The sequence below is a fragment of the Accipiter gentilis genome, chromosome 6, assembly GCF_929443795.1.
Source record: "Accipiter gentilis chromosome 6, bAccGen1.1, whole genome shotgun sequence".
In the NCBI taxonomy this organism is placed as follows: Eukaryota; Metazoa; Chordata; class Aves; order Accipitriformes; family Accipitridae; genus Astur; species Astur gentilis.
In genome coordinates, this window is record NC_064885.1 from 34747341 (window position 1) to 34771694 (window position 24354).

General features: G+C 36.0%; 1 protein-coding gene across 9 annotated transcripts in view; it reads right to left on the reverse strand.

Annotated features, from left to right (window-relative positions):
* The window catches only part of ATP11B (ATPase phospholipid transporting 11B (putative)), a 72816-nt gene that overhangs the window by 15960 nt on the left and 32502 nt on the right, over nt 1-24354 (reverse strand). For 5 of the 9 annotated variants that reach the window (XM_049803417.1, XM_049803418.1, XM_049803411.1 and 2 more), the window contains exons 12-29: nt 22106-22303; nt 21655-21813; nt 21169-21341; nt 20701-20769; nt 19663-19736; nt 19473-19576; nt 19146-19327; nt 18210-18413; nt 17782-17935; nt 14643-14745; nt 12822-12967; nt 11498-11557; nt 11075-11202; nt 10085-10223; nt 8048-8071; nt 6537-6602; nt 6140-6243; nt 5306-5471 (exon numbers count right to left, since the gene is read on the reverse strand). In XM_049803417.1, the coding sequence (XP_049659374.1) occupies nt 5306-5471; nt 6140-6243; nt 6537-6602; nt 8048-8071; nt 10085-10223; nt 11075-11202; nt 11498-11557; nt 12822-12967; nt 14643-14745; nt 17782-17935; nt 18210-18413; nt 19146-19327; nt 19473-19576; nt 19663-19736; nt 20701-20769; nt 21169-21341; nt 21655-21813; nt 22106-22303 (2253 nt within the window). Of the gene's footprint in view, nt 1-1204; nt 1291-5305; nt 5472-6139; nt 6244-6536; nt 6603-8047; nt 8072-10084; nt 10224-11074; nt 11203-11497; nt 11558-12821; nt 12968-14642; nt 14746-17781; nt 17936-18209; nt 18414-19145; nt 19328-19472; nt 19577-19662; nt 19737-20700; nt 20770-21168; nt 21342-21654; nt 21814-22105; nt 22304-24354 lie in introns of all 9 variants that reach the window. The other 4 variants (XM_049803416.1, XM_049803415.1, XM_049803414.1 and 1 more) reach the window with 2 other exon arrangements.

Consider the following 24354-nt stretch of genomic DNA (forward strand, 5'->3'; position numbering starts at 1 on the left):
CTACCTCCCTGAGGTATTTGGAAATCTAAGCTTCTACGTTTCACAGTGGGACAACTAACAACTAAACACAAGAGCCATTTCAAGTTTTGCCTTGCAAAGGTGTAGCACATTCTCAGAGGAATTAGAATGCTTTTCTCTTACCCTGACCCTGTCGTCCCCCCCCTTTAAAAGGACTTGTATCATCTGTTTCAACTAACCAGTAAAAATTCTCTGCTGATCGTTTACAACATCACCTTCCTGTCTCCTACTTTCCCTCAGTTAAATCAACAGCAATTAAATCCCCAAAATGTAAGTTGGTTGGTTCTCCTAGCACCTATTTGCATGTTTTTAAACACAGTCACCTTAAAAGTATTTAAAAGATTATCAGTTCTTTTCGTTAATTCTTGCTATAGAAGTAGATAAGGGTAGGATAAAACATCAAACAGATTGAGACGTTATTGATACATATGAATAGTTTAGTCCTGCAAACGAGAATCAGCATTTGGTAGCATTTCCTGTACTGAACTCAGTGCATTTGAAGAGTTTCAGAATCATAATGGCTCACCTACACAGACACACGTACACTTTGGTTTTTTGTTTTTGATAAATTTTATAGGACTTTGTAGCCAAATGCCTTTAAGAATACGTCTCTATACACATTGAAAACAAACAACACTCACTTTATAGATGCACAAAAAACAAACACAAAAAGCCTTAGCCGCACAAGTGTATGTACGCACCCAAACTTAAAACATTTTCTGCTCTTTCAACACAAGTAAAAGCAAATTAAAATGGGCAAATAACTCGCAAGAAATTGCTGCCTGAAATACATGGACCTTCCTGTCACGGCCTTATGAAGCTGAACTTATCCAACATGCAAAAAAGCACTGTTAATTTCGATCATAAAGAAATTAAAAGCATTATAACCATGCTAGAAACTGTGATTATTTAAAAATGGATGCAAGAATAGCTAGATCTGTATTCTGAAAGTTGAGCATCATGCTAGGGATGTTTTTTCCTAAAAAAAAGCACGTCCAACACATGCTACTTAGGAGAAGCATTTGGCTCAAAAACACAGAGCAAAGCCAAGAACTGAATGTATCTGCGCTACAGGTATTGCCCTCTCACCCCACTAATATTCATGCCTCTTCCCATCTCTCTCAGCACTGGTTAGTTCACCTTCAGCATGCATAAGAGTTGATGAGGAACTGCCCTCCTACTCTACCTAATTTTGCTCAGCTGATTCCTTGCCCTGGACAATGGCTGCAGTGCGATGAACTCGTCACTTAAAGCAACTCTGTTGGAGTACATCTACAATTGGACAGAGAAGGGATGGAACATACATGTCAGTAAGTAGTAGCAGTAATTTTCTAAGAGAAAGACACAGGACACGACATTGTTATTTAAGTGGAATACACATCATATACAGAACACAAGCCTGATACCTTCAGGACAGCTCCTGGGATCATCACAGCCAGTTACTGTTTGGTAGGACCATTCTTAAGTGTACCTCAGCTTTCATACTGAGAAAAAAGGCCTATACGCTTTTACATCTATACTTTACCAGACATCTTCATTCGGTGTTACCTTCTCCCCCCAAGAGTGCTGTGATTTATATTTACCTGAAGATTTATATTTTGATTCAGATTTACCTTACTGTCCACCTCCTCCTATACAATTCTGTAACAGACCTATAGTCAGAAATTACCCAGAAGCTACTTCAGGGCAACAGACTTAGGTCAAACAGAGTAAGATGGATTTTCTTTAAGGCCAGCAAAAAAATCCCCTTGAATCACAGCAAAAAAAAAAGAAACAAAACCACACACATGCACCCTAAGTGCATCAAGGCAGGTAAAGGTAACCAAATTCACCCCTCTGCAACAGTCAACTCATGCTTGCCTGTCAAATTTTTAATATACTGACTTCCCAAAACAGAACAGATTTTTTTTAAGTTGTTGTGACAGAAAAATATTTACATTTAAAACTTTATCTTTAGCAGAAATTCTCAAGTGTTTCTCATACCAGTTAAATTTCTTCGCGCTCTTATGAATAACTTAGCTACATGTAACATCTAACTGATGAGAGACAGAGTGACTGTTGATGCTATGTCCTTATACCAATAAAAGATATAAAATCAAGTTTTTTATATACTAAGTAGAGTAAGACAGATGCCTACAGATACAGTGAATTCAGAGCACTAAGTTAGGTAACTTGCACAACTAGCGTGCTCTTAAGTTTCTGAAAAATTAAAACAATAGGGGCAAGCATTTTCAGTTGAGAAACCTGTGTTTTGCTCACTGCTCCTGGAGATATTTTAGAATTTAAATGACAGGGGACAGAAACAACTAACTGAAATAGCTGTGATTTAAAAATCAGTGACTAGTTCATGTAACAATTTATCTTGCCCCGATAAAAACGTAGTAACTGTAAACTAAACTTTTTCTCTCCCCCAATATGCAAACATAGTAATTTAGTCCTACAACTAAAAATGAGTAATTAAAAATATTCAGCTATACAGAGGGTGCACCAACACTACGAAAAACGCATTTAAAAGGGCAATATACAAAAGTTCCATATTCACTCTTCCAGTGACTTCCACAGAAAATTACTTAGTGTTTAGGACAAAGACATTCTCCAGACCATTCCATCTGAAAGTCAGAGTCCTTTCCTCTGCTTTGAAACTGAAAGAAAAATATTTACTAGAAATTTTAAAAAAATATGAGGCATAATCACGAAAGAAGCATTCTGTCACTTCTTGACAATAAGTATGCTAAGGTGGTCACCTGTTCATCTTCACTTATGTCTACTTCCTCACTACAGAAATAGCCGATGAATTCAGTGGAGCTGACTGTCCTCTTAAAAGTAAGAGTGGGAAAATCTCAACAGATTAAACGTCAAGAAAGGAACAAACAGGTGCCTTCTTTTAGCAAATACATTTTTAGCTATGATTTCACTATCAGACACACACAGACAAGCCACTGAATGGCTACTGAAGCATTTCTGGTCAAATCAGGTTTTAGATACCTTGACTTTGCAATATCAGGAATTAAGCATTTTCAGAAGAGACAGTATTTTGGTAAACCTAGACCCTAATGCTGACACTGTCAAATGGCAAAGTAGAATGGGAATAAGGGGGAAAAAAAGGAGAGAAAAAAAATAAAAGAAAAAGATGACTAATAGAGATGCACAAAGCAAAATTCCCATGGCTATGAATCAAGCTATAGCCACAGGAAAGATGTTAAGACATTCATCAAGATTCCTTCTTAAAAATAAGAAGTCCAACTGTGTCCTTGACGACACAACTGTAATGGAAGCAAACTGAACACAGAAATTCTTCAGAAATTATTCAGAAAGCAAGAGAATGCAACAAGAAGTATACAGATAAAGCTAGGGGGAAAATAAATAAATAAATAAATAAAATCGATGCAGGCTTTTTGGTTTTTAATTCAAACACTTTAGGAACATGAGAAACCTCAACAACCATACCAATACATTGCCAGTAGAAACAGCTGATGTACAGGAAGGAAGGAAAGGGAAGAGTTTGATAAACACTGCCACTAATTTTTGAAGGGGGGGGGGGGGGGGGGGATCATTACCTATAGAATTTTTCCTATATCAAGACACTTGAATCCCAAAAGTGCAATAACATGCAATCGAGAGTCTTATCAGGTCTAGCTGAACAGTTTTCTGAAAGCTAGTGGTTACTTACTTTGGCTTTTAGCTATTAAATTCCAAGACTGGAAAAAGCAGCTAATATTCCAGTTTTGAAAAGTGACTAATGGGATATTTTGGCTTAGCAATAGGTTTGACAGCATGATGTTGATTCTAGGCAAATTAAGAGAATCTCACATGGATTTTTTTTTTTAACGCACAAATTAGAAGGGTAATATAATTTAAGTAAATCAACATGCACATACATCAAGGTAATTACAAGGTTAGATGCTAATTGTAACAGTATTGATGTAATGCAGTTAGGAGTTCTGTATGGCACATAGCTCAGTGTAATTTGGATTAAGCAACTAGGACGTCACAAAATCAATATGGCACACAAACAGACTAAAAACTGCTAACAGGTTTCAGATCATAACTGTATATGGGATATCTTTGTGAACTGGATTCTTCATTCACCTTCACTTTTTTTTGGCCCTATGCTATTTGACCTCTCATCAATGACCTGGAAGAAACCAATGTAATGTAATCACTTGCAGATAAGAAAAAGATGTAGAAGATAAAAGGTTATTGATCTGTATTATTTTGTAAACTGAATACAGCTGGGGGATTCATTATTTCCATACTCGGCACTGATGTATGCTGTGCTGGAATATTGTGTCCACTGATGAAATCCAGAATTCAACATGAGGTTGAGGAATGGTGAAGATTAGAGGAGAAACACAAGAATGATTAAAAGCCTGGAAAGTAACTTTTTTGACAAAAGATGCAAGTCCAATCTACTTATCAGTGAGAAAATCAACTTAATCACAATCCTAACCATGAATAAAACAAAAACCTGTTAATAGAAGGCTTTTCACTTTAGCAGAAAAAGTATAAAAAGATAAAATGCTGAAAACTGAAACCAGAGAGTAACTATTAGAACAATGGGTCAGGATGACTTCTCCATAACTGTCACTAAAAAGAAGAAAACACTCAAACACAGATATTTACCTAAAAGACAGCCTAATTTCAACAGAATGATTTAAAGGAGTCTTTGTAGCCTGTGTCAGGCAAAAGGGAGATTGTATTATCACAGCATATCTTTAGACCTCTTCTATGAATTTATGAAAATGCCACACAGGTAATCATCTTTAATTACATAATCAACAATCAAATACACGGCATACAATATGATCAAGAGTTAAGAAATACTAATTAAAACAAATCCTACAAAAGTAATTTTTAAAATTATTGTTTTCATCACATTTTAAGAACTATTCAGTGCCAATTACAGTTGAAGAGAGAGCTTCTAATACCTAGACAAAAATGAGAATAAGTTACCATCTTCAAAGCAGTGCAAAAACGCATATGATCCTCTCATGCAGTTACAAGCCGAGGTGCAAAAGACTGAGGGACCCCTTTATAAATAATTCTACTACTGTTAGTATCGATTACTTAAACATAAATGTTATTACCTTGTAAAACGGTGTCCTCATTTTTGTGATTTTAAATTAAAAACTATCTTTCGAAATGAGAACACTTTTATGCATTAAACATGACAGCAACATAAAATAATAATTAAATATCACAAGAAAGTAATTAGTTTACAAGACAGATTTTAACAAACATATTCTTTTAACTACCCATCAAGTTGGATACAAAAGCATAACATTACCTGAGCTTTTTCAGTACTTGTTGGTTGCAGATGTCTGTACAGCACTTTCTTCAGAACATCAATAAACAAACAAGCAACTACTATGAGGATTATGGCAAACCAAGCAGAACCACTTGACAACAGTTGAACAAATACAAAGTACATATCCTGGGTATGTAAAAATGGCCTGAAAAGTTAAAAGAAGTGGCAATTACTAAAAAGAACTTCTAGAAACAAAAGTACAGCACAGGCAGGCTCAAGTGTAAGTGTATCTTATTTTACATCAGGCAGCAAGTCTCTCAGGATGCAGTTACAACTGCATGGTGTCCATGAAGAAGGCTAGCAATTTGTTGGATCTGACCTGCAAAAAACTCTGGAGAAGGAGGGTACCAAATTTGGGAGGAAAACATTCTGGTTTAGTTTTAAGTTGTGTTGCAGGAAATCAACCGCCATCCTCCCTCCCTCCTCCCCGCCCCCGCCAAGACCCCCCAAAATAAGGAAAAAATACATCGCGCTACTGATTCAAACCCCAGTGTTTAATTTCTGTTGCAAATTACTTATTACATAGCACCTCTGGGAACCTATCTACTTTTTATAAACAATAATACCTTTAAAGTCACAGGCTGTCAGAGACAAGTAATGCCTGTCCTTTAGCACAGGACAGCTTAGCAGCATTGCTGAAATTTCTAAAAGAATCACCAAAAGCAAGTGGCCACTCGGTTTAAAAATTTATTTTCTGACACCTGTCACAAAATTTAGAGCAAGATGGTAGAACATAATATTTCAGTGTTTTTTCATAGCTTCATCTATCATATGTGCTATAGAATTGAGAAGAAATAAAAAAGAATCACTCACCAGATAATTCCCCCATAAAACAAGGAGAATATGAAATAAAAGACAATGGATCCCCAAGTAACAAAATGGTTTATCCATGTCCAGAAGTGAGTTTCTAGTGCCATCTAAAACAAAAATAACTTCAATAAACTTCCTTTTTCCCCCCGCTTCACAGAAAATTATAAATACTGGCCTGAACGTACTTATGAACTTCCAGCTCAAACACTAAATATTGCTGCAACATGCAAAAACTACAAAGAAGAATTTTAACCACCATTGAAAACAGACACAAAAATCACTTATCTGGAATCCTCAAGAATCAGTTACTTCTGTACAACTTTTGAATCAATTTTAAATTATTGCTCTATTACATATTTGCCTATATACCCAAACACAGAGAGTAATTACTGTGTCATACCTTCATCGTAACAGTTATAACCATAACGGTGAAGACCAAAGTACCAAATGTCCAGTTCCCAAACATCTAAGAAAACAGCAAGGCAAAAATCATGGAAGAAAAAAAAGAAAAAACCAACAGTTAAGAGCATTCACGGTAAGTTAGATTCTTCTCAAGTCAGCTACACTAATGTCTACTACCACCAAGTCTGTGGTCATAGACTTGTGACAACTAATCATCATGAAAAAGCAAGAAGGATACAACACAAACTACTAGAAAAAAAAACGGCTTATGATAAGAGCAAAATTAACAACCCACAAGTCATCTTTCTTCTTGGTTCAAAACAAATCACGACAAAGGCTACATGAAATATGAAGAAAGTCCAAAACAGTACCATGAAATGATAGGAAAATTAATCAATTAAGTATAAGCATCCAATAGAAAGTAAATACTGGGTGGACGGTATTCACTTTAATGTAAGTGCAAAACACTTTGAGTTTAAACATTTCCAGATCATTTTGAACATGCAGCATCACCTGAAAGTTCACTTTTTACCCCAAGCACAATTTTACAATTCAAAAATAATGGTGCCACTGTATTTTTCACAGAAAATTCTAAGGAAAAGACACTTTGATTCAAGGCTAATAAACACAAAATTAAGCTTCAATTCTAAAATGCTCTGTCATTTTTGTATTCTCTTGCCCATGTAAATTAAACTATCAAAACTCTGAACAAGTTCTACAACAATAAAATCTCAGCTCTGACAACCAAGCAGGGATGCCGAGTTTGTAATCTATCTACACACATGCTACTCAGACACACGCTGCCATCTACAACAGGTCCAACTGCTCTGCTCTTGTATGCAGTCTGGGTGCTGAAACTGAAGACGTTGCTGTTTGGTAGCTATTTTTGCCACTGACATACTGAACAACGACCAAACCCTGAACTCTGTATTTACCAGTAACAAACTAAGCAAGCAAGGAGAAAGGTAACACATGCAGACAGGCAATGAAAGTCATCCTAGAGTTGATTTGTTAGTACAGCACAGAGGCACGGAACTGGGATTCACACAGTTGTAGTCCTTGTTACAGAGCTCTGACAAAAAAAAAATCCCAACAGCCTGATGATAGATCTCACAACTGTTTTTCTCATCTTTACACAAGGTACAAAATTGAGGCAGCCATGAGTCTGGATTTACTGATAATTTTAAAGATCTTTGTTATAACATGTCTTCTGGAGCCTTCTATTTACTTTTCACACCAACAGTAACGTTTAACAAGCAACATGCTTGCTGTTAACTGCTGCAATAATATTCTTAAAGTAAAATTAGACTACTGCTCCCGAGTGACCTGTGAAAGAAAGTGTCTTTGCTAACACTGCTCTCAATGGTCACAGAGTTAGAATGCAAAATATGAACAGGTTCTTGCCACCATTTTATTTTTGAACATATTTACACTGTGGATGCTGCATCCTTTAATCCTGTGAAATAACAGATACAGTATTTTGTATCTCCTCCTCTTCTAAACTCTTACCATTTGCCTGTTAGGTTTCAATATCTGACGACATGCACAGCATGAAAAAGGGGGGAGAAAAAAAGAACTAAAAGATCAAGTTGTTGCACAATGCATTGAGGTAAGCCTAACAAACCACCAGCATTACCAAATTATTTACAATCTCTTCTATTCTTCTTTGCTCCAAACTGAGAACTTGGAATGAAAACATGAGGTCTTGCACTAACACTACCCTGCATCACACATTTGCACAAAGTGATCACTTCTTGAGGCCTTCTTACAAGAAAGCACTTCAGCAGTACACAAGTTTCTCTTGCCCTTAACTTTGGCTTTTTCAGGCACACATTAAATTTGCAACATATTTTATGCACTGCAGATATTTTACTACAACACACAGTTCTATCAGTTCCAATAACCATCTTTTAGCAAACACAGAAAGGTAGAGAGTAACTCCAAATAAATTCTAAGACTTTTTTTTAAGTCACATCACAGAAAACACGAGAAGCCAAAGGGCATCTGAAAGCTTTATTTCCAGTATGCTCATTCACTAAGTATATTCAAAAAAATCTTGAGCTTAATTTAAACAAGAAACCATTAAAAGAACCTTCTCCATTAACACAGACATTAACACACTGGTCTAGACTTATAGAATATGATCTCTTCCCCAAACTAAACATTTGTTATTAAATACAATGAAAAATGTCTGTTCCTGCCACGTGGATGTTTACCAAACAATTTTGGAAGTGAAGTGCTTTGACAACTAAGACAGATGCACAGAAACACACCGATTCACAGTGTAAAATTACTTCATTAGAAGAGTACTGAAGGTCCTTTACCAGTTCACAAGAACTTCAAAAGCCACACAGCTTGTAACAAATGACAAGAGAGGACACACTCATACCTCAGTTGCATGAGACATTTTAGTCTCGAGCACAATGACTTTCATGTTCTTATCAAACATCTCATGATGAAATAGGTACTCCAACTAGCTGCACCACTCTCCCTTTATCACTCCTTTCTCTGCAGGGATGCAAACCACCAGTTCACACGCTCGCTGCTTTCAGTCACTCAAGACAATTCTGGCCGTTGTTTGTGCATCACAATATGGAAATCCTTTTTCTGGCTAAACCTTCTGAGCTCATGCCCACTCCCTATTACCAGGCAACCACTGTGAAAACAGCATGATGCTATTTTTGTACCTTGTGCCATAACCTGCAACTCTAGCAAGCACTACACAAGAATCAGCAAGCACTTCATGTCAGTAGTAAGAATGCCTTAACGAGAGAAGCAAAAATATATTTGCTTCGCTACCCATTAACAGTTTTATGAGAGAAAAATAATTATCTAATTGTTCTAAATTGGGTTAGCTAACTCAGAACCGGGGAAAATGAGGAAGCAGACTAGTAATGGTTTCACCCAAACTAGAGGTTTTTTTATATGACTTTTCCTGTGAACTTTAACATCTTTAAGATAGAAAGTATGAAATTAGTATTTTATGATTTCAAGTTATTGTCTTAAAAACACTTATTGAATAAAACATATAATTTAAAAGCAGCTTGCACCACTTATTTTAAAAATTCTGAGTAATCAAAATAAATACATTTTCAAGAAAAACTTTAAGACTATTGGCAACTTTCATATTTAAGCCTGATTTTATAACAGATCCTAAAGAGAAGCTATTGTTTGACACTGCAATTAAGTCCAACTCAAAATGAGTTTTGAATGAATTAATATAAATTCTCATTTACTGAAGTTATACGATTTTGACAAAAACAGTATACAAAATAAAAGTTTAAGACAATCATAGTACAGTCATTATCTTGAAAGATATGTTCTTCATGGTCATACACTTTCTGACATGTCTTCCAGTTTCCACACTAAGAAATGTTACTCTTGAGAGCAGACACAAATATTGGCAAAGCATCTTTGGTAATTATGTAGTTCATAAAAACAACAACAAAAAATCTTAGATTTTTCTGGCACAAGAGGATTTTTCAAAAAAGCATTAAGAAATATTACCAAAAATACACTGGTAGAATAATTCTTATGGTACTGTACCTGGCCATTTCCCAGCAGAGAAGTGTCTTCTCCCATTAGAAGATATGAGCCATAAAAGAAAACAAATGCATGAAAGAAGCCCAAGACGGTCCAGTAAAGAAATGGTTTAAACCCAAGATGGGCGTTTTTACTGATGTCTCTGCAGAAATAAAACAGATTTTGGATTTCAGAATGTCTTTATACAACCCATCAGCTATTCGCATTGCATGACTGCTACTGCTTTGAATAAATGTAACTTTCAAATGTACCAAGACACATTTAACGAATGCTGACATATGAAAAAATACATAAGTCACAGTCAATAAAAGAACTCTCAGCTCTCATGTTCTGCCTCTGCTTTACGCTGGGATCACCAATGGCAAGGGTCTCTAATAGGTGAAATTCAGAATAGCACAAACTAGAAATCTTCTCCCTGAGGTGGAATTGCAAGAGGAAGAAAAAGCCAGACTTCTCGATACTTGCCCCTTGCTCTGCTTAAAAGACCTTTAGGAAAAGAGAAACATCTAAGACACATCTCTTTTTTACAAAAATACGTACTTTTTTCTCCAAAAAGCAGTGTGCAGTGCAACATGCTACCACTGGGAGGACATCTAATTCTACAGGAAATCACTTCCCCTCTTAGTAAAGCATTTTTTGTGGTGATTCCACTAACCACAGTTTTTCATTTTTTTCATTTGTGTGTCTGAGTGATTTTCACCTCCTACATGTAATGGAGGAGAAGGCTGCCAGTCATCTAAGCTGACCGAGTCCTCAATTCTCTTCCAATCTTAACATGACTGACATAAAAAGATGCTTCTCTTAAAATACTCATGTTAATTAACTTTTAGGATGAAAAGTATGTAGCTGCAGTTCTTCTTTGTCAAGATAGTTACTAAAAATTGCATAAATCACAGATAAAAATACTGCATAATAGCAAGTTCAGACTTTTGCAGATGCCACTGTTGTTATAAACAATGTGCTACTGTGACAATATATGCAAGATATACATACCGATAGAGCACAGGTTTACTCTGTAATACATGCGGATGCACATGCTGTTCAAAAAGACTGTATATGAGGACAGGCAGGGAAGTGAAACAAATATTGTACAAAGTCAGGTAGACACTGTCATAGAGCGTCTGAAAATGGAAACAAAAAGTATTCTGAGTCTTTTAAAGAAAAAAGTTGTTTATATTAAAATTCATTAGCACACTAATAGCAGCAACAAATCATTAAGTACATGAATTTGCTAGTTAGAAAAAAAGCTCACATAACCATCTAGTAACATCAAGCTATTGAATATAGAAAATTAAGCTGGACATTTGTTAAGTGTATAATCTGTGCTGCACCTGTGTAGTTCCTTCCTATTTTTTCAGTTATTTACCCTAAGTCTTTCATACACATTTACCAAGATGCAAGGAATCCAATACTTACTTGTTGTGAAAACAAACAGAAGAACTGATATAAAAATTGTGGTGTAATAAAGCACACATTCTGAAAAAAGAAAAGTAAAGAAAATAGTTAATCCTCAGTATCTGCCTCACAACCCTAAAAGAAACTGCTAACTCTTACAAGCTGGTAAAAACACACAGTGAGAGCATAAAGCATTTTAGTGTTTTACTTGGCAAAGTGAAGCAATATGCTTTGCTCAAGAGCGTAGTTTGTTTGTCCTTTGGGAAAATGAACCTGAAAAATAAAAACTTAATTATATGTGCTTGCTGAACACATCCCCTTATGGGAGTACAAGTAGTATTAAAGGAGGAGAAAACCATCCATTTCCCCCTCAGTTTCTTTTTAAGAATTTCTTTGCAAAACAGTTTCCACACTTCATTCAAGAAAGCCTGTGCCCTGCTCACTTGACCTTTTTGCATGAGGGTAGACAAAACGGAAACCAAAACATAACACCATGCTGTTATCTTTAAATGAAAGCCAACAATAGAAGATAAAGGTGGCTTGGTGGCCAATGCTAGAATCTCAGATAGATGTCAAGTAAGATAGTAAATTTTCACGTATCAAAACAGATGATCAATGGAAAAAAAAGGAAACAAAACAAAACAAAACCAAACCCCATCGATGACGTTATTAGCACTTCAAACACCCCAGCCCAGCACTGAGCTCCCAGGCTCGACCCCCACTCCTCCCTCTAGCATTTTGCTTAAGCTCACCCTGCTGCTGCTCTATGCCCATCACTGCCTGAGAGGTATCCAGAGAGAACTCAGTCCCTGGTGCTTACTTCCCTTGCAGTGTTTCACCACAGGATTTCTTAAGTCAAGGCTGGAACTGTTAAGTTTTCTTAAGGTGAGCCTGCTGGCAAAGAGCATGCTTTCTCCCCACACACTTTCTACCAGCCCTTCCCTCCCTCAACTACTTGCTGTGCTCCTTCTTCCTTTTAAGGAAGATGAATGGATTTGGCTCATATTAGATCAATAAACAAAAAGATTATACTTTTACATCTTGCTAAAGAATGCATTTAATTTCAAGCTAGTAATACTGCTTTCAGAGAGCAAACATGTCTGCCTCAGCCTAAGCAAACTCATTGTGGCATTTAAAACCTATTTCTAGGCAGAAGTACTAAAAAATTTCACAGTTAAACTATTGCATTTGGTTGTAAAATATAAATAAAAAGCTCAGAAAACATGTTTGAACAGAGAAGTTTAACCTGTTTCCAACAAAAATCTTAGATCTGAAATAAATTTCTTGCTGGGAGAAAGTTAACACATTTTTCTATGAACTTCACTGGCACTCTTTGAAGACTTACCTTATAAAAAAAGTACTGTACAAGGGTTGCTATTCTAATATAGTAAAAGTGCCCATGAACAAAAAGCAACTTGGAGAGGAATTTAAACCGCGCTATTGCATAGTCACTGTTTCTTACAGCTTGTCTTCCTTCCTTGCCCATGATTCCTGTAATATTTGGGAAACAAAACAGAAAAAAGGTTAAACATTATAAAAATTAAAGTTTAAAAAAACCCAAACAACATACATCGGAAGCAACAGTTCTATTTTCCTGCACTTCAACATTATAAATACTTCAGCAACTTTCAGTTCCAAAAGACATTATTCCAGACACTTACAACTAAGGGAAACTGCTCATTTGATGCAGATTCAATTTAAAAAAAAAAAAAAAAAAAAAAAAAAAAAAAAAAAAAAAAAAAAAGAAGAACAAAAGACTATTTACATAAGCTATGCTTAAAAGATTTATGGGAAGACATAGAATTAACAACACTAATACAAACCCAAAATTCCCAAATCAAGCAAACCATTCTCAATCCATCATCAATTATCAATTTACTTAGTGTCTTTTACTTCAGAGCATTTTTTCTTACAGTACTTTCTAGGAATAGTATATGACCTATACTCAATAGCAGAGTAATAGAAATACTGTTCTTACAATAGCAGTTTACTTAACTGATGGGCTGACTATGCTTGTCACTTGTCACAGCTGAACACAAATTCATTTCTAAAAACTATCATTAAGATTAGGATAAGCATACACGGAGAACAAAATGCTCTTTTACAAAAGAAAAGTGGCCCAGGATTCCTGAACACCAGACACTTAAAAGTGCTGGTTGCCCTTGAAAAAAATAGTCTAGAGGTCCCATCACTCTTGATGGCAAAGACTTGCTAGTTCTGACCAGCGTACATGTAATATATAACATGCTACAAATTACAATAAAAACTTGGATAATTTTATTTTACATAAGCTTCGGTTATTTGACAAACTAGCTGCAGAATAAAGCTTAATTTACTATTGTCTTGCAACCTTCTCCAGCAGGCTCTACCCACGGTCTTAAACACACGGCCACATGATTTACAATATAAACATTACATATACCTTTTTAATCACAAAGGGTGACAGATTGAATATCCTGATGTACCAATACCTTACATTAGAACCTTCAGCATTTACTGTTGCAACACCATCCCACAAAATCAGTAAAGGAAATACCAAAATACTATGTGATGGGTACCAATTCAGATATACATACGTTTTGGTTTGTACTCAGTTATATAACACAGCAGCAAAAAAAGTTTAAAGGTGGTCCTGGCCAAATAACAGAAAACCATATAAACAGAGAAAACTACCAAGCCCAGCTAAGAATCAGTAACAGTCTCTCAAATACAAACTTCTCCTCAAAGACAAACTAGACACAAATGGCATTTCTACAGTGATACAGATGTGGTGCAAACAGTGGCAGTTTAGCACAAAGGAACGTTTAAAGCTCAAGTTTACACAGGAACTTAGAACCTGACAATGTCTGAAGTTAGAGATATCCACTACCAATATCTGAAACAGAGTACTTCTGAGATTCTAGTTAGAGAGAATCTTTGCTGTTCTTAAGGCAGCATTAAGCAGGACCTCTGATAAATGGTAGACTACACAATAAACCTAAGACTTCTGGAAGCAAACAGCCTTAAATTTTAAATTTCACTAAAATTCTGCTACAACAGATGACACACCTGTCACAGGGGCAAAAATGTTAGAAGTTTAGCTGTTTATAAACACTATTCATGATCTAATAGTCTACTAAAATTTGCATCTTATTTGCCTTTATCTCTTCTGACAAAAGAAAGTTACCTATGCCAACATGTGCTTCTTGTATCATGCTCACATCGTTAGCACCATCACCAATTGCTAATGTTATAGGTTTCTCTGGAGACGTTTTTAACAGTCGCACTACCTGGAAAAAAAGAAAGGGGGCAGAAATTTTTCAAGTTAGACATAGTCTACTTACAAACCCACTAATGTCACTAATTCCCAAGTTATCTTAATTACCTACCTGTAAATATAATTAATGTTTTATGAATGTGCATGCTTGCGTAAAAAACATCTTTGGCATATCACATGCTCAAATTCATTGCTCCTTTAGGAAAGCTGCTTGCTTTGGGGCACAAGCCTTATTTAAATACTATGCCTGCCTTGCACTTATTTTGCTGTTCTTATTTAGCTGTTCCTTTACAACTCTTAATTTGGTGCTTTATTGTACGATAAAAAAGTCAAGTAAAAGTTGGAACTGAAAATTTACTTGAGTAATCCAGTTTTCGTGCCCTTTACTAGACTTGCCCAGATTCTTCACATTTTCAATTAATGGAAGTGATCGGCATAAATGAGGAATCTGAAAAAACGATGTATTAGCTCAAAGATCAATACATGCTGTTATTAAGGAAAACAGTTTCTTTTTAAAGCTACTTCATTATCACCAATGGGTATTCTCAGTTGGAAAAGTCACAGAAGAAGATATGACAGAAAGAGGAAAAAAAAATTGTTTACATACAATGCTCTAAAATCCTCAAAAGAAGAGCAGCGATATCCTGCTCTTCACAGAAAGGAAACACATCTTTAATGTAAGTGCCAACAATATTCTAAATAGAGAGGAGTTAGTCAGATGAAGCTTTTGGTTAAGGAGAATTAGTAATTCATTAACCTCCCAGAGAGCTCTAACTAGAGGTAGAAGCTTCACTAATCACCCCTAAACAAGCTGCAGAGGTAAAGGTGGGAATACAGATCCAGAAGGCTCTCTAAAAACAAAAAAATATCCATCTATGAAAAAATACTGCATTTTCCCCCTGAAGTTCCAGAAAACTCAAAGTGGAAGTAACAGAGCAACAACTGCATAAGGTATACAGACACAAACAACTGTATTCAAATAATTGAGTTCTAGCTGGCAGTATCAGTGCATTGATTCATAGGAGCAGTAACTCACTTCATACAAGGAACACAACAGTGATTAAATACAGTCCACAGTTCAGAGAAAACCACCTGATTGTGGGAATACATTCCCTAATTGCCAGTATTAATATTCAAGTTTAAAGGTTCCCCATTCCTAAGGGGTAATTATTTAAAGTACATTTAGCATTAGATCTTAGTAAGCAGCATTAAAGAGGTAGCAAGGCTGCAGTATGTCACCCAGATCGGTCCTCATGACATACCAAAGACTGTGGTAATTTAGACAGACAAACATCTACACGAAAAGGTCAAGACAAATCCTCTGGCAAGTTTTAACAGCTGCAATCAGTAGCAGCTCTGAATTACTGATATGAAAGATGTTCAAAAAGGTTTCCGAGCCATAAAACATACAAAAGTAAGTAGTAAGACCACTAGCCATATATTAACAAGCATTAAAATTAAAGGAAAAGACGTGGGAAATCCTAAGCTGAGTTCCAGCTTAACCTTGGAATAAACCTCAAAAAAAGGGTGCCTACAGCAGAAAATCAAATGCAAGGCTAGACTACTTGGCCATACGCTTCTTTCCCCACCCTCACCTCCCATGTTGTATGCCATTTGTCTCAGTGATTTATATACTTCAGTGTTTAAAATTTAAGTCACTGCCATCAAAATTAGGTTTTACTATACTTCATGGCAAAACACAGGAAATAATGGAGATTATCTGCTGGACAGGATAAGAATTAAGGAAAGCATTACTGGCTGCTATCTGCCAGATTTGGCAGTACAAAATGCATGATAAATCAAGTTAAGTGACAAAATAAGAACAAGGACACAACATAGGCAATAAGCTACACCTTAAAGAGAGGGGATAGCAAAAATTTCAGCTGAAAGTGTACATAGACACCCCCAACAAATTGTTTTTCTCATAGTAGTTACAAACAACTTCCTTTTAACATTTTATTGAAACTAGTATTATACCAATTTTTTTGTTTATTTTTTTATTTTATTTTTTTTATTTATTTACACAGCTGACCAGTTTTATAATGAAGCGATTCTAAAGACTGCATTAAAAGTCTGGCTAAACGTTGGAAGCAGGAAGAGTGACCTCAAAACAGGTCACTTATGCTATAGTGAAATAGCCTGCTCTCTTTTACACATTTACTACCTCACATAAGCGTTTCCTAGTGCTTTAAGTTAAAAAGATGTCTTTTTTCCTTTTCTTTTTGACAAGGTGTAAAAATAAGAATGGGCAACAGTGTCCCTTCAGAGGTTTAGTATTACTAGAAATACATGCAAAAAGCCTTTAAAGCATACAGATAAGCTAAAAGTATGAGAAATTAAAAAATACTCCGGTAGAGGTATACAATTGAATATTAGTCAAAAAAAACAAAAGAGAAGCATAAAATAACGAGAGAAAATTTCAAAAGGAAAGAATAAATATTATAGCTCTTCAGAGCTTCGCTTTCTAGAGAAAAAAAAAACCCACAAAAGCCGAATTTTAATTTTATCTGACCTGTACTTGAGTAAAATTAAGTACACGTGAAGGAAAAATGGCTTTAGAAGAGAGCATTAAGGCAAACTTCCCACAGAGACTAGCCTCAGGTACCCTTCCCTTCTACTTCTTCCTCAAACTTGGGTATTTTTTAAATCTTAAGAAAAGCATATTTTTTCCCTACAGCTTCATGAATTTTCAATTTAGCTTTTTTTTAAGCTCTTTTAGCTTTAGCTTTTGGAAAAGTGATGGAACAGGCAATGCAAAGGAATGAGGTGATCAGGACAGCTACTGTCTTACAGAACACTCAAGAGGCTGATTAAAGATGAGCCGCCTTCTTACATGGTGGCTGTATTTTGACACTCTCCATCCACTTGCAGATTTTCACAAATGCATGTATAAACTTATGGGCAAACCACTCCAGATCAATTGAATTTAACAAGGATTCAAAAGTCACAAAAAAGGTCAGGCAAACAAACAGAGCCGTTCCAGAAATCCTTGCCTCCTCAATCCATGATAAAAATACTTACAGGACAATCTGATTACATTCTCACTTACCTTTGCTTTCTGAAGGGGTGCCATGCGACAGCACAACACTGCAGAACAGTTTTTGCAAACTTCCATGAACAGTTTTTCATGTTCCCTGAGTGCAAGAGAGAGGCTGGTCCCATCCACAACCAGTCCATGCTGGATAACATGGTCTTCCTTTATTCTATTCAGGGACAAAAAAGCTGGCTTTGTATTGGTGTGAGGGAAAAATTTAAATTTTGTTATGAACTATGCAGTTGCCCACACAATAAACAAAAGAAGTTAGCGCGTTAGACACACTGGTTCCTCAAGTCTGTCGTTATATTACTAAATAAATTTTTTAAAAAGGCAACTTCATGTGTTTGGCACATACATCAAAGATATTGTCATAAAATTTGAAAATAAAAGAAAACCAAGCTAAGATGATCACTTAGATAATGACATCTCAGATATTTTACCTCTTGGCTAGCTGCCTCAGTTGTTCTGCGCATGTACTGTCTGACTTGTGTTGCACAAGCTCAAGGATGTTCATGGTTCTATGAAAGTGTCCACACGATAAACTGACACTAACAGCCGTTTCATGCTTATCTCCAGTGAGTACCCACACTTTGATACCAGCCAACCTGAGTGCTTCTATAGTTTCTTGGACCTTCTCCTGCAGTCTAGAAACAAGAAAAAAATCTTAAATAACCCATTTACAACACTTAACAAAAAAAGAGCTCACACTGTGACTCCATGTTACTCCTGTAACCTCACTGTCATGATGATTTAAGACTGCATTTCCAATTTTACTTATATTTCCAGAGAATCATAGTCTGGCAGATGACATTCTGTTACCAGTAATAAAATGAAGGCCTTGATAAAACAAAACCAGAACTTCAAACCTGCTAAGTGATCAAATACTTGTAATAAGCATATTTTAATTTAAATTAGGTACCACTGCTGTATTTAACAAGCTTTAAAACAGTCCACAATTACTATCTACTGTGGTGCATGAAATGCTTCTAAGTGCTCCATCTGTACACTCCAGTGTACAATACACTCTGACTTACAGAATATCCACTACGCAAGCAGAATGCTTTGCAAAGTACCTATGTATGGGAGTTTTCCCAAAGAATTAGCTGTTACCCTAAAAATTTACTGTAATTATTCCATTTCACATACATTGAATCTCTCCTAATGAAGCACTCTAAGTCATACTTATTAAGCCAAAATCAGTTGGTACAACGTGTTTTGAATGCGCCTCAATCCAGAGAGGTAAACATACTAAACAAGAATAGCACAGAACTTTTGGTTGTGGTGGAAGAATTTTTCATGGCACACATCATATTTCAGTTATAAATCCTAAACTCGCTATGTTTTTCAGTGTAGTTAGCAGAAACTCCATTGCATACTTGTCTTCTACTCCTGTAGCCCCAAGTAATTCAAGATCCCTTTCTATGAAGTTGAATACATCTGCTAATCTTTCTTCCCGTTGTTGTAAGGCAGTCCTGGCCTCATGAAGGCGTTTGCCAATTTCTTGATAGTCCTCAGGTGTGAATCTTCTGTAGGCTATGCACAAAGTTCTTAGTCCTTTCTGTGAGAAAATAAAAGACTATATTCAGAGCAGACAAGATTCTGATCTAACAAGAAGGCATCACCTGCAATTTGTTCACTTCAAGTCACAGAATTTGTACTGGAAGAATTTTCATCCAATCAGCTGGGCAAGCATATACACTTACCAAAGCAAATTCATCCACATGTATCCTTGTTTTGTCTATTTCTCCACTCTTACTACGAGGAAGAATGGAAGATTCTGCTCCCTTTGTGAATAAAAGCTTCTCTCCTAAAAAGTAAAATAGAAGAGAAATTAAGAATACATACTATTTAAGAAGTTCTCAGCTGCAGCTTGTGCAACTTCTGATCACTTACCTGAGGGACTCTCTACAATGACACTCATTCGTCTGCGATTCGGATCAAACTCCAAAACATGAAGCAATTTATACCTGTATTTTGTATTTTAATGGAAGAGGGAAAGGGCAAAAGAACATTTTTAGAAATAAATTTCCAAAGACAATGACTTATAAATACAGTCTTGTCCCACAGAGCTTTCCCCAAAGTGTCATTTTTACATAGAAATGCTAAAAGTAATGCTACCACTGTTGAGCAACAATGTTATATGTGTTTCTGAAATTGATTGCTTTTCAGCACTTTATATATATTTAATTCCATTCTGTAAGAATAAAAGGTTCTTCTACCAATAGGAATAGTTTCCTGAACACTAGCTTTACATCTGGAGATTACAATCAGCTCCTACCTATTCCTTTATCCTTCTATCATTACTTCAGGTGTAACTTTGAAAACTACATTTCGTTTCTAGCATTTGTAAACAATCTACACAGTCAAAGAGGAGCGTATGTTCCCTGATAACTGGACTATTTTTTTATTATGTTACCACTAGTTTAGAAACTTAATTTTAGACATTTAAGTTTAAAGTACTACCAACTAACTGACACAGCTCAAATGGATAAAAGGTGTTATGACATATGACAGATACACAGTTATCAATATGTCTACTCATTTTAGGAAAGTTTAAAATAATTAGATTACGCATACATGAGACTGATTCTGGGAACTTCAAGAGCCGAAAGCACAAACTGTAAGACTTGAATAAACAATCCAGTTTTCCAACTCTACTACAGTCTCAATGTTTGAGGAATGGGCAAAGATACAAACTGTTACAATACACACCTACACAGAGTAACTCACACACAACTCTTGCATCTCAGTTTCAATTGGTGAGGAATAAGATGCAAGCTGTCTTGAAGACATCAAGGGAAAAACATTAAAAAGAGCATGCTGTGGAAAGGCAAGGTTTTCTTATGAAGAGAGAGGATTAAGAGGAGAACATTATATTAATCTTCACTACTGTTCTGTCCTTCAAAAGAAACAAGGAATAAAAATGAATACCTTTCTGGTTTTCCAAGACTTTTTACTTCCATACTGTCCCCACTAGTTCCAGTAAATACAACTCCAACCCTAAAAGGTAAAGAAAATAATACATTAATTTTAACCATCACTTTAGACATAATGCCTATTGACAAAGGGGGCCAGGGGAGAGGGGGCCAGCGCTCTTATACCCCATTACTGCTCTCTATTTCTAGAGAAGATGAAGAATGCCCACTTTCTACAACATTTAATAGCAACATACTCTGTCCACTATAATTTCTCAAGGATTTCCATAAATATTTTAAATAATCCCTTCATAACATGCCTAGGTTTTTGTATATTTTATTTTTGCATGTTTTCATACAAACCGATAGTGCCAGGCCCTGGGCTTTACAATCTTTCTGAGCAAATTTTAAGGTTGCTTTTACCATGAATTGCCTGCCCTAGTAGGCAATTTCTACATTAGATAGTTTTGGCAGTACAACTCACCGGCTTGCAGCTTCAACTAAAGCTTTCTCATCTGGTGAAGAAGCGTAATACTCCAATGGGGATGCTATTCCATTGGCATGCCAGGGACCATCAGCACCATCTGTTTGATCTGCATTGATCTGCACTGTATGACAAAGGCAAACTGCTTTCAAGAAGAGTTCTTCCTCTCTCATCTGTAAGAAAGAAAAAACCTCATCTGTAACATTTACATATGAAACCAGTTTTGAACATATTTAATAGAAGAATATGTTTTTACTTAAATTATGCCAAATATTCCATGTTAAATAATCATATCTCAACATGTTCAATAAATATTATTTGTTCAATAACACGTAATAGCTTCACACTTTTCAGAAATTGTGATTTTTTTTAAAAAAATGCTACTGCTAGAAGAGTAGTTCTCTGAAATAAAACACTTTCTACCTAGGATGCCTAATTGGGGGGGCAGGGGGGGGGGGGGGAGGGGAGAGGGGGGGGCTGTCTTACCAAACTATGCCTATTTCCATCTGGAGAATCTTCAGAAAACCCTTCTGGAGTTAGTTTACCATTGACCTCTTGGTACTTTATGCCATTAATGGAGCACTCCCGAAACTGCATCTCATTTTCAGTTAATGTACCGGTTTTATCTGTAAACACATACTCTACCTTTTGTAAAAGAAAACAAAAACAGACTTGGAGTTGCATATATTTGTTAGAATTTAAAAAAAAAAAAAAAATAAAACAAACAACTCACACTCTCCACTACACACTTTTTTTTGATCATGTAAAAATTTTAATTTCTGCCATCAGATATTTACACCTTATTTTTAAATTAATCAGAAAACAAAGCACAATCAATAAAAAGTCTGCAGTAATAAATTTTAATATTAAAAAAGAAGTAGAAAACAGGAGGGGGAAAAAAAAAAAAAAAGAAGAAACAACATATTTTTTACTCTACCTGTCCCAATTCCTCATTGAGGTCTGAAGTATTTACTTGTGCTCTCTGGTTTGTTTCCTTGTGATAGAGGTCAAGATCCCAGCCAATAAAAAAAGATCCAAGAAATTTCTGCATCTCAACAGTCACATAAAGTGAAATAGGTATGATAAAATTGTAAAGTACCAGAAAAGCAAGAAAATCTGAAATAAATCTCAGAATCTACAAGAGAAAAAGAGAAAATGTAAAGATTACTGCAGTGATTAGGTGAAACATGGTTACTTAGTTATGTTTCAAAATGCATGAAAAATGACAAACTGACAGAGCTGGAGGAGACCAAGTCCCACATACGCAGGAAAGAACACACACAGTGACAATGCAGGCATTTCCAGGTTGCCCCAGTAACGCGCCTTCAGACTGATGCAAAAAGACTGCCTTAAGCTATGACTGGATGTTTCAATCCTCAAGTTCATTAATTTTTGTCCTTTCTACTGAATCTGTCAGGAGGGCTGCCAATTAATATTAACTGCCATGGTGATTCTGTTTTCAAACAGGTCTCTTGGTCTGAAAAAAACAACACATTCCCCGTTCCATCAAACAGCACAACTTATAGGCTTTTCTAAGGAATCATTAAATGGTGAAGGCAAACAACTGATATTCCACGTTGTCAGAGGCATCTGCAAGTATTCTGTATTGGTTTAGGACAGCAGAGTGACAAGAGGGCACTGGCACTCCCCAGTGATGTGGGTGTTCCAGGCTACATATCAAGAAAGAGACTGTGGATTTCAATGGCACAGACTTCTTTTATGCCTCTTCAAATCATAGTGTTTGACACATACATTTCAGGTAAACAGCTATGGAATAGGATAGAAATTTCTCTTTATTAGGTATAACAATTTTAACAAACTCTGAAATGCAACATTACAGTCTCTTTGCAGCCACTTTTTCATTTGCACAACAAACTCAGTATCTAAACTGGACTTTGGGAAGACTCTTGCCAACACTTGAATATCGAGCAAGGAAGGTTAGAGATGAGAAAAACTGGAACATCTCCTCCAACTCCACCAGGTATAGGAGAGCATTTTGAAGAAAGGAAGTAAAAAGTAGTCAACAGTTTGCAAAGCTTAATATGTCTGTTCTCCCTAATTAGGGAGTGTTGCTACAACTACTTAATAAAAGTCAGTACCAATAATTAAGGTGTCTGACAAAAACCTCAGGAAGTTCTGTGCCTCAAGAGATCTTCCAGACTAAACCAGAAACAATAAACACCGAGAGCAGTAATTCATGTAAGAGAAGATATACTGAGAAGAACTGACAATTACTAAAGTTAGTGAGTTTCTTCAAGCACTGTCTATTAAATAACAATGTGCACAATACAGGACAGATGAACAGAGAAAGCATTTCAGGTAAGCATGTCAGCATATTGAGAAATGCAAAGCAGATTGTGGAAGTAAACAAGGGAGAGAGAAAAACAAAGACATGATAGAAAGAGGAACACAGATGGCTCTGTACGCTCCTGAAGGCAAAGGTAACGGAATGGAAAGACTGAGTAACTACTCATCCTGATTCTATTCAGAATTGAAAAGGCTCCACAGGCTAGTCTAACTTACACCAACAACTACTTCAAATTAAGAGAAGCCAAGAATTTACTCAACTGACCGCTTCAAACAGTTGAAAATGTGCTAAGTGGGTGCAGGTACTAAGAATAAAAATCATTAAATGATTTGAAAATTTTAACATTCATTTAGTACTTTTCAAGAGTGACACTTTCAGATAAGTGTATTTTAGAATACATTGAAAAGGTTTTGTTAACTGTAGTGATAACCTGAATTAGTAATTTAAGCAAAACACAGCATTGAGATGAACATATTTTTCCAGTTAAACCACAAAAACACTTTGCGTGACAAGCTTCTGAGAAAATTGCATGTTCTACTGAAATGCCAGTAAACTCTTCATTCTCCTTGAATCAAAGACATTCTCAAATTACTTCTTTTTCCTTCCTGAACCACTATGTACTAACCATAAATTGTGCTCTACTTGTGAAGCAGAACAGAACTCTCCGGATTTGGAATTTGGACCTTTTTGTACTTAGTGAGCACATTCAATTCTCAGCTCTCTGGGAGGTGGGGAAGGTGAGAGGGGAGTGCGGGTGTTAAACATCTGACGCCACATCACATGTGGTAACTGGATTTCTAATTTTTCTGTGCTTCGAAAATCCCCTCTACTTCCTCGAATCAGCTTCAGCCAGCTCCTGAACTGCTTTGGAAGAAGGC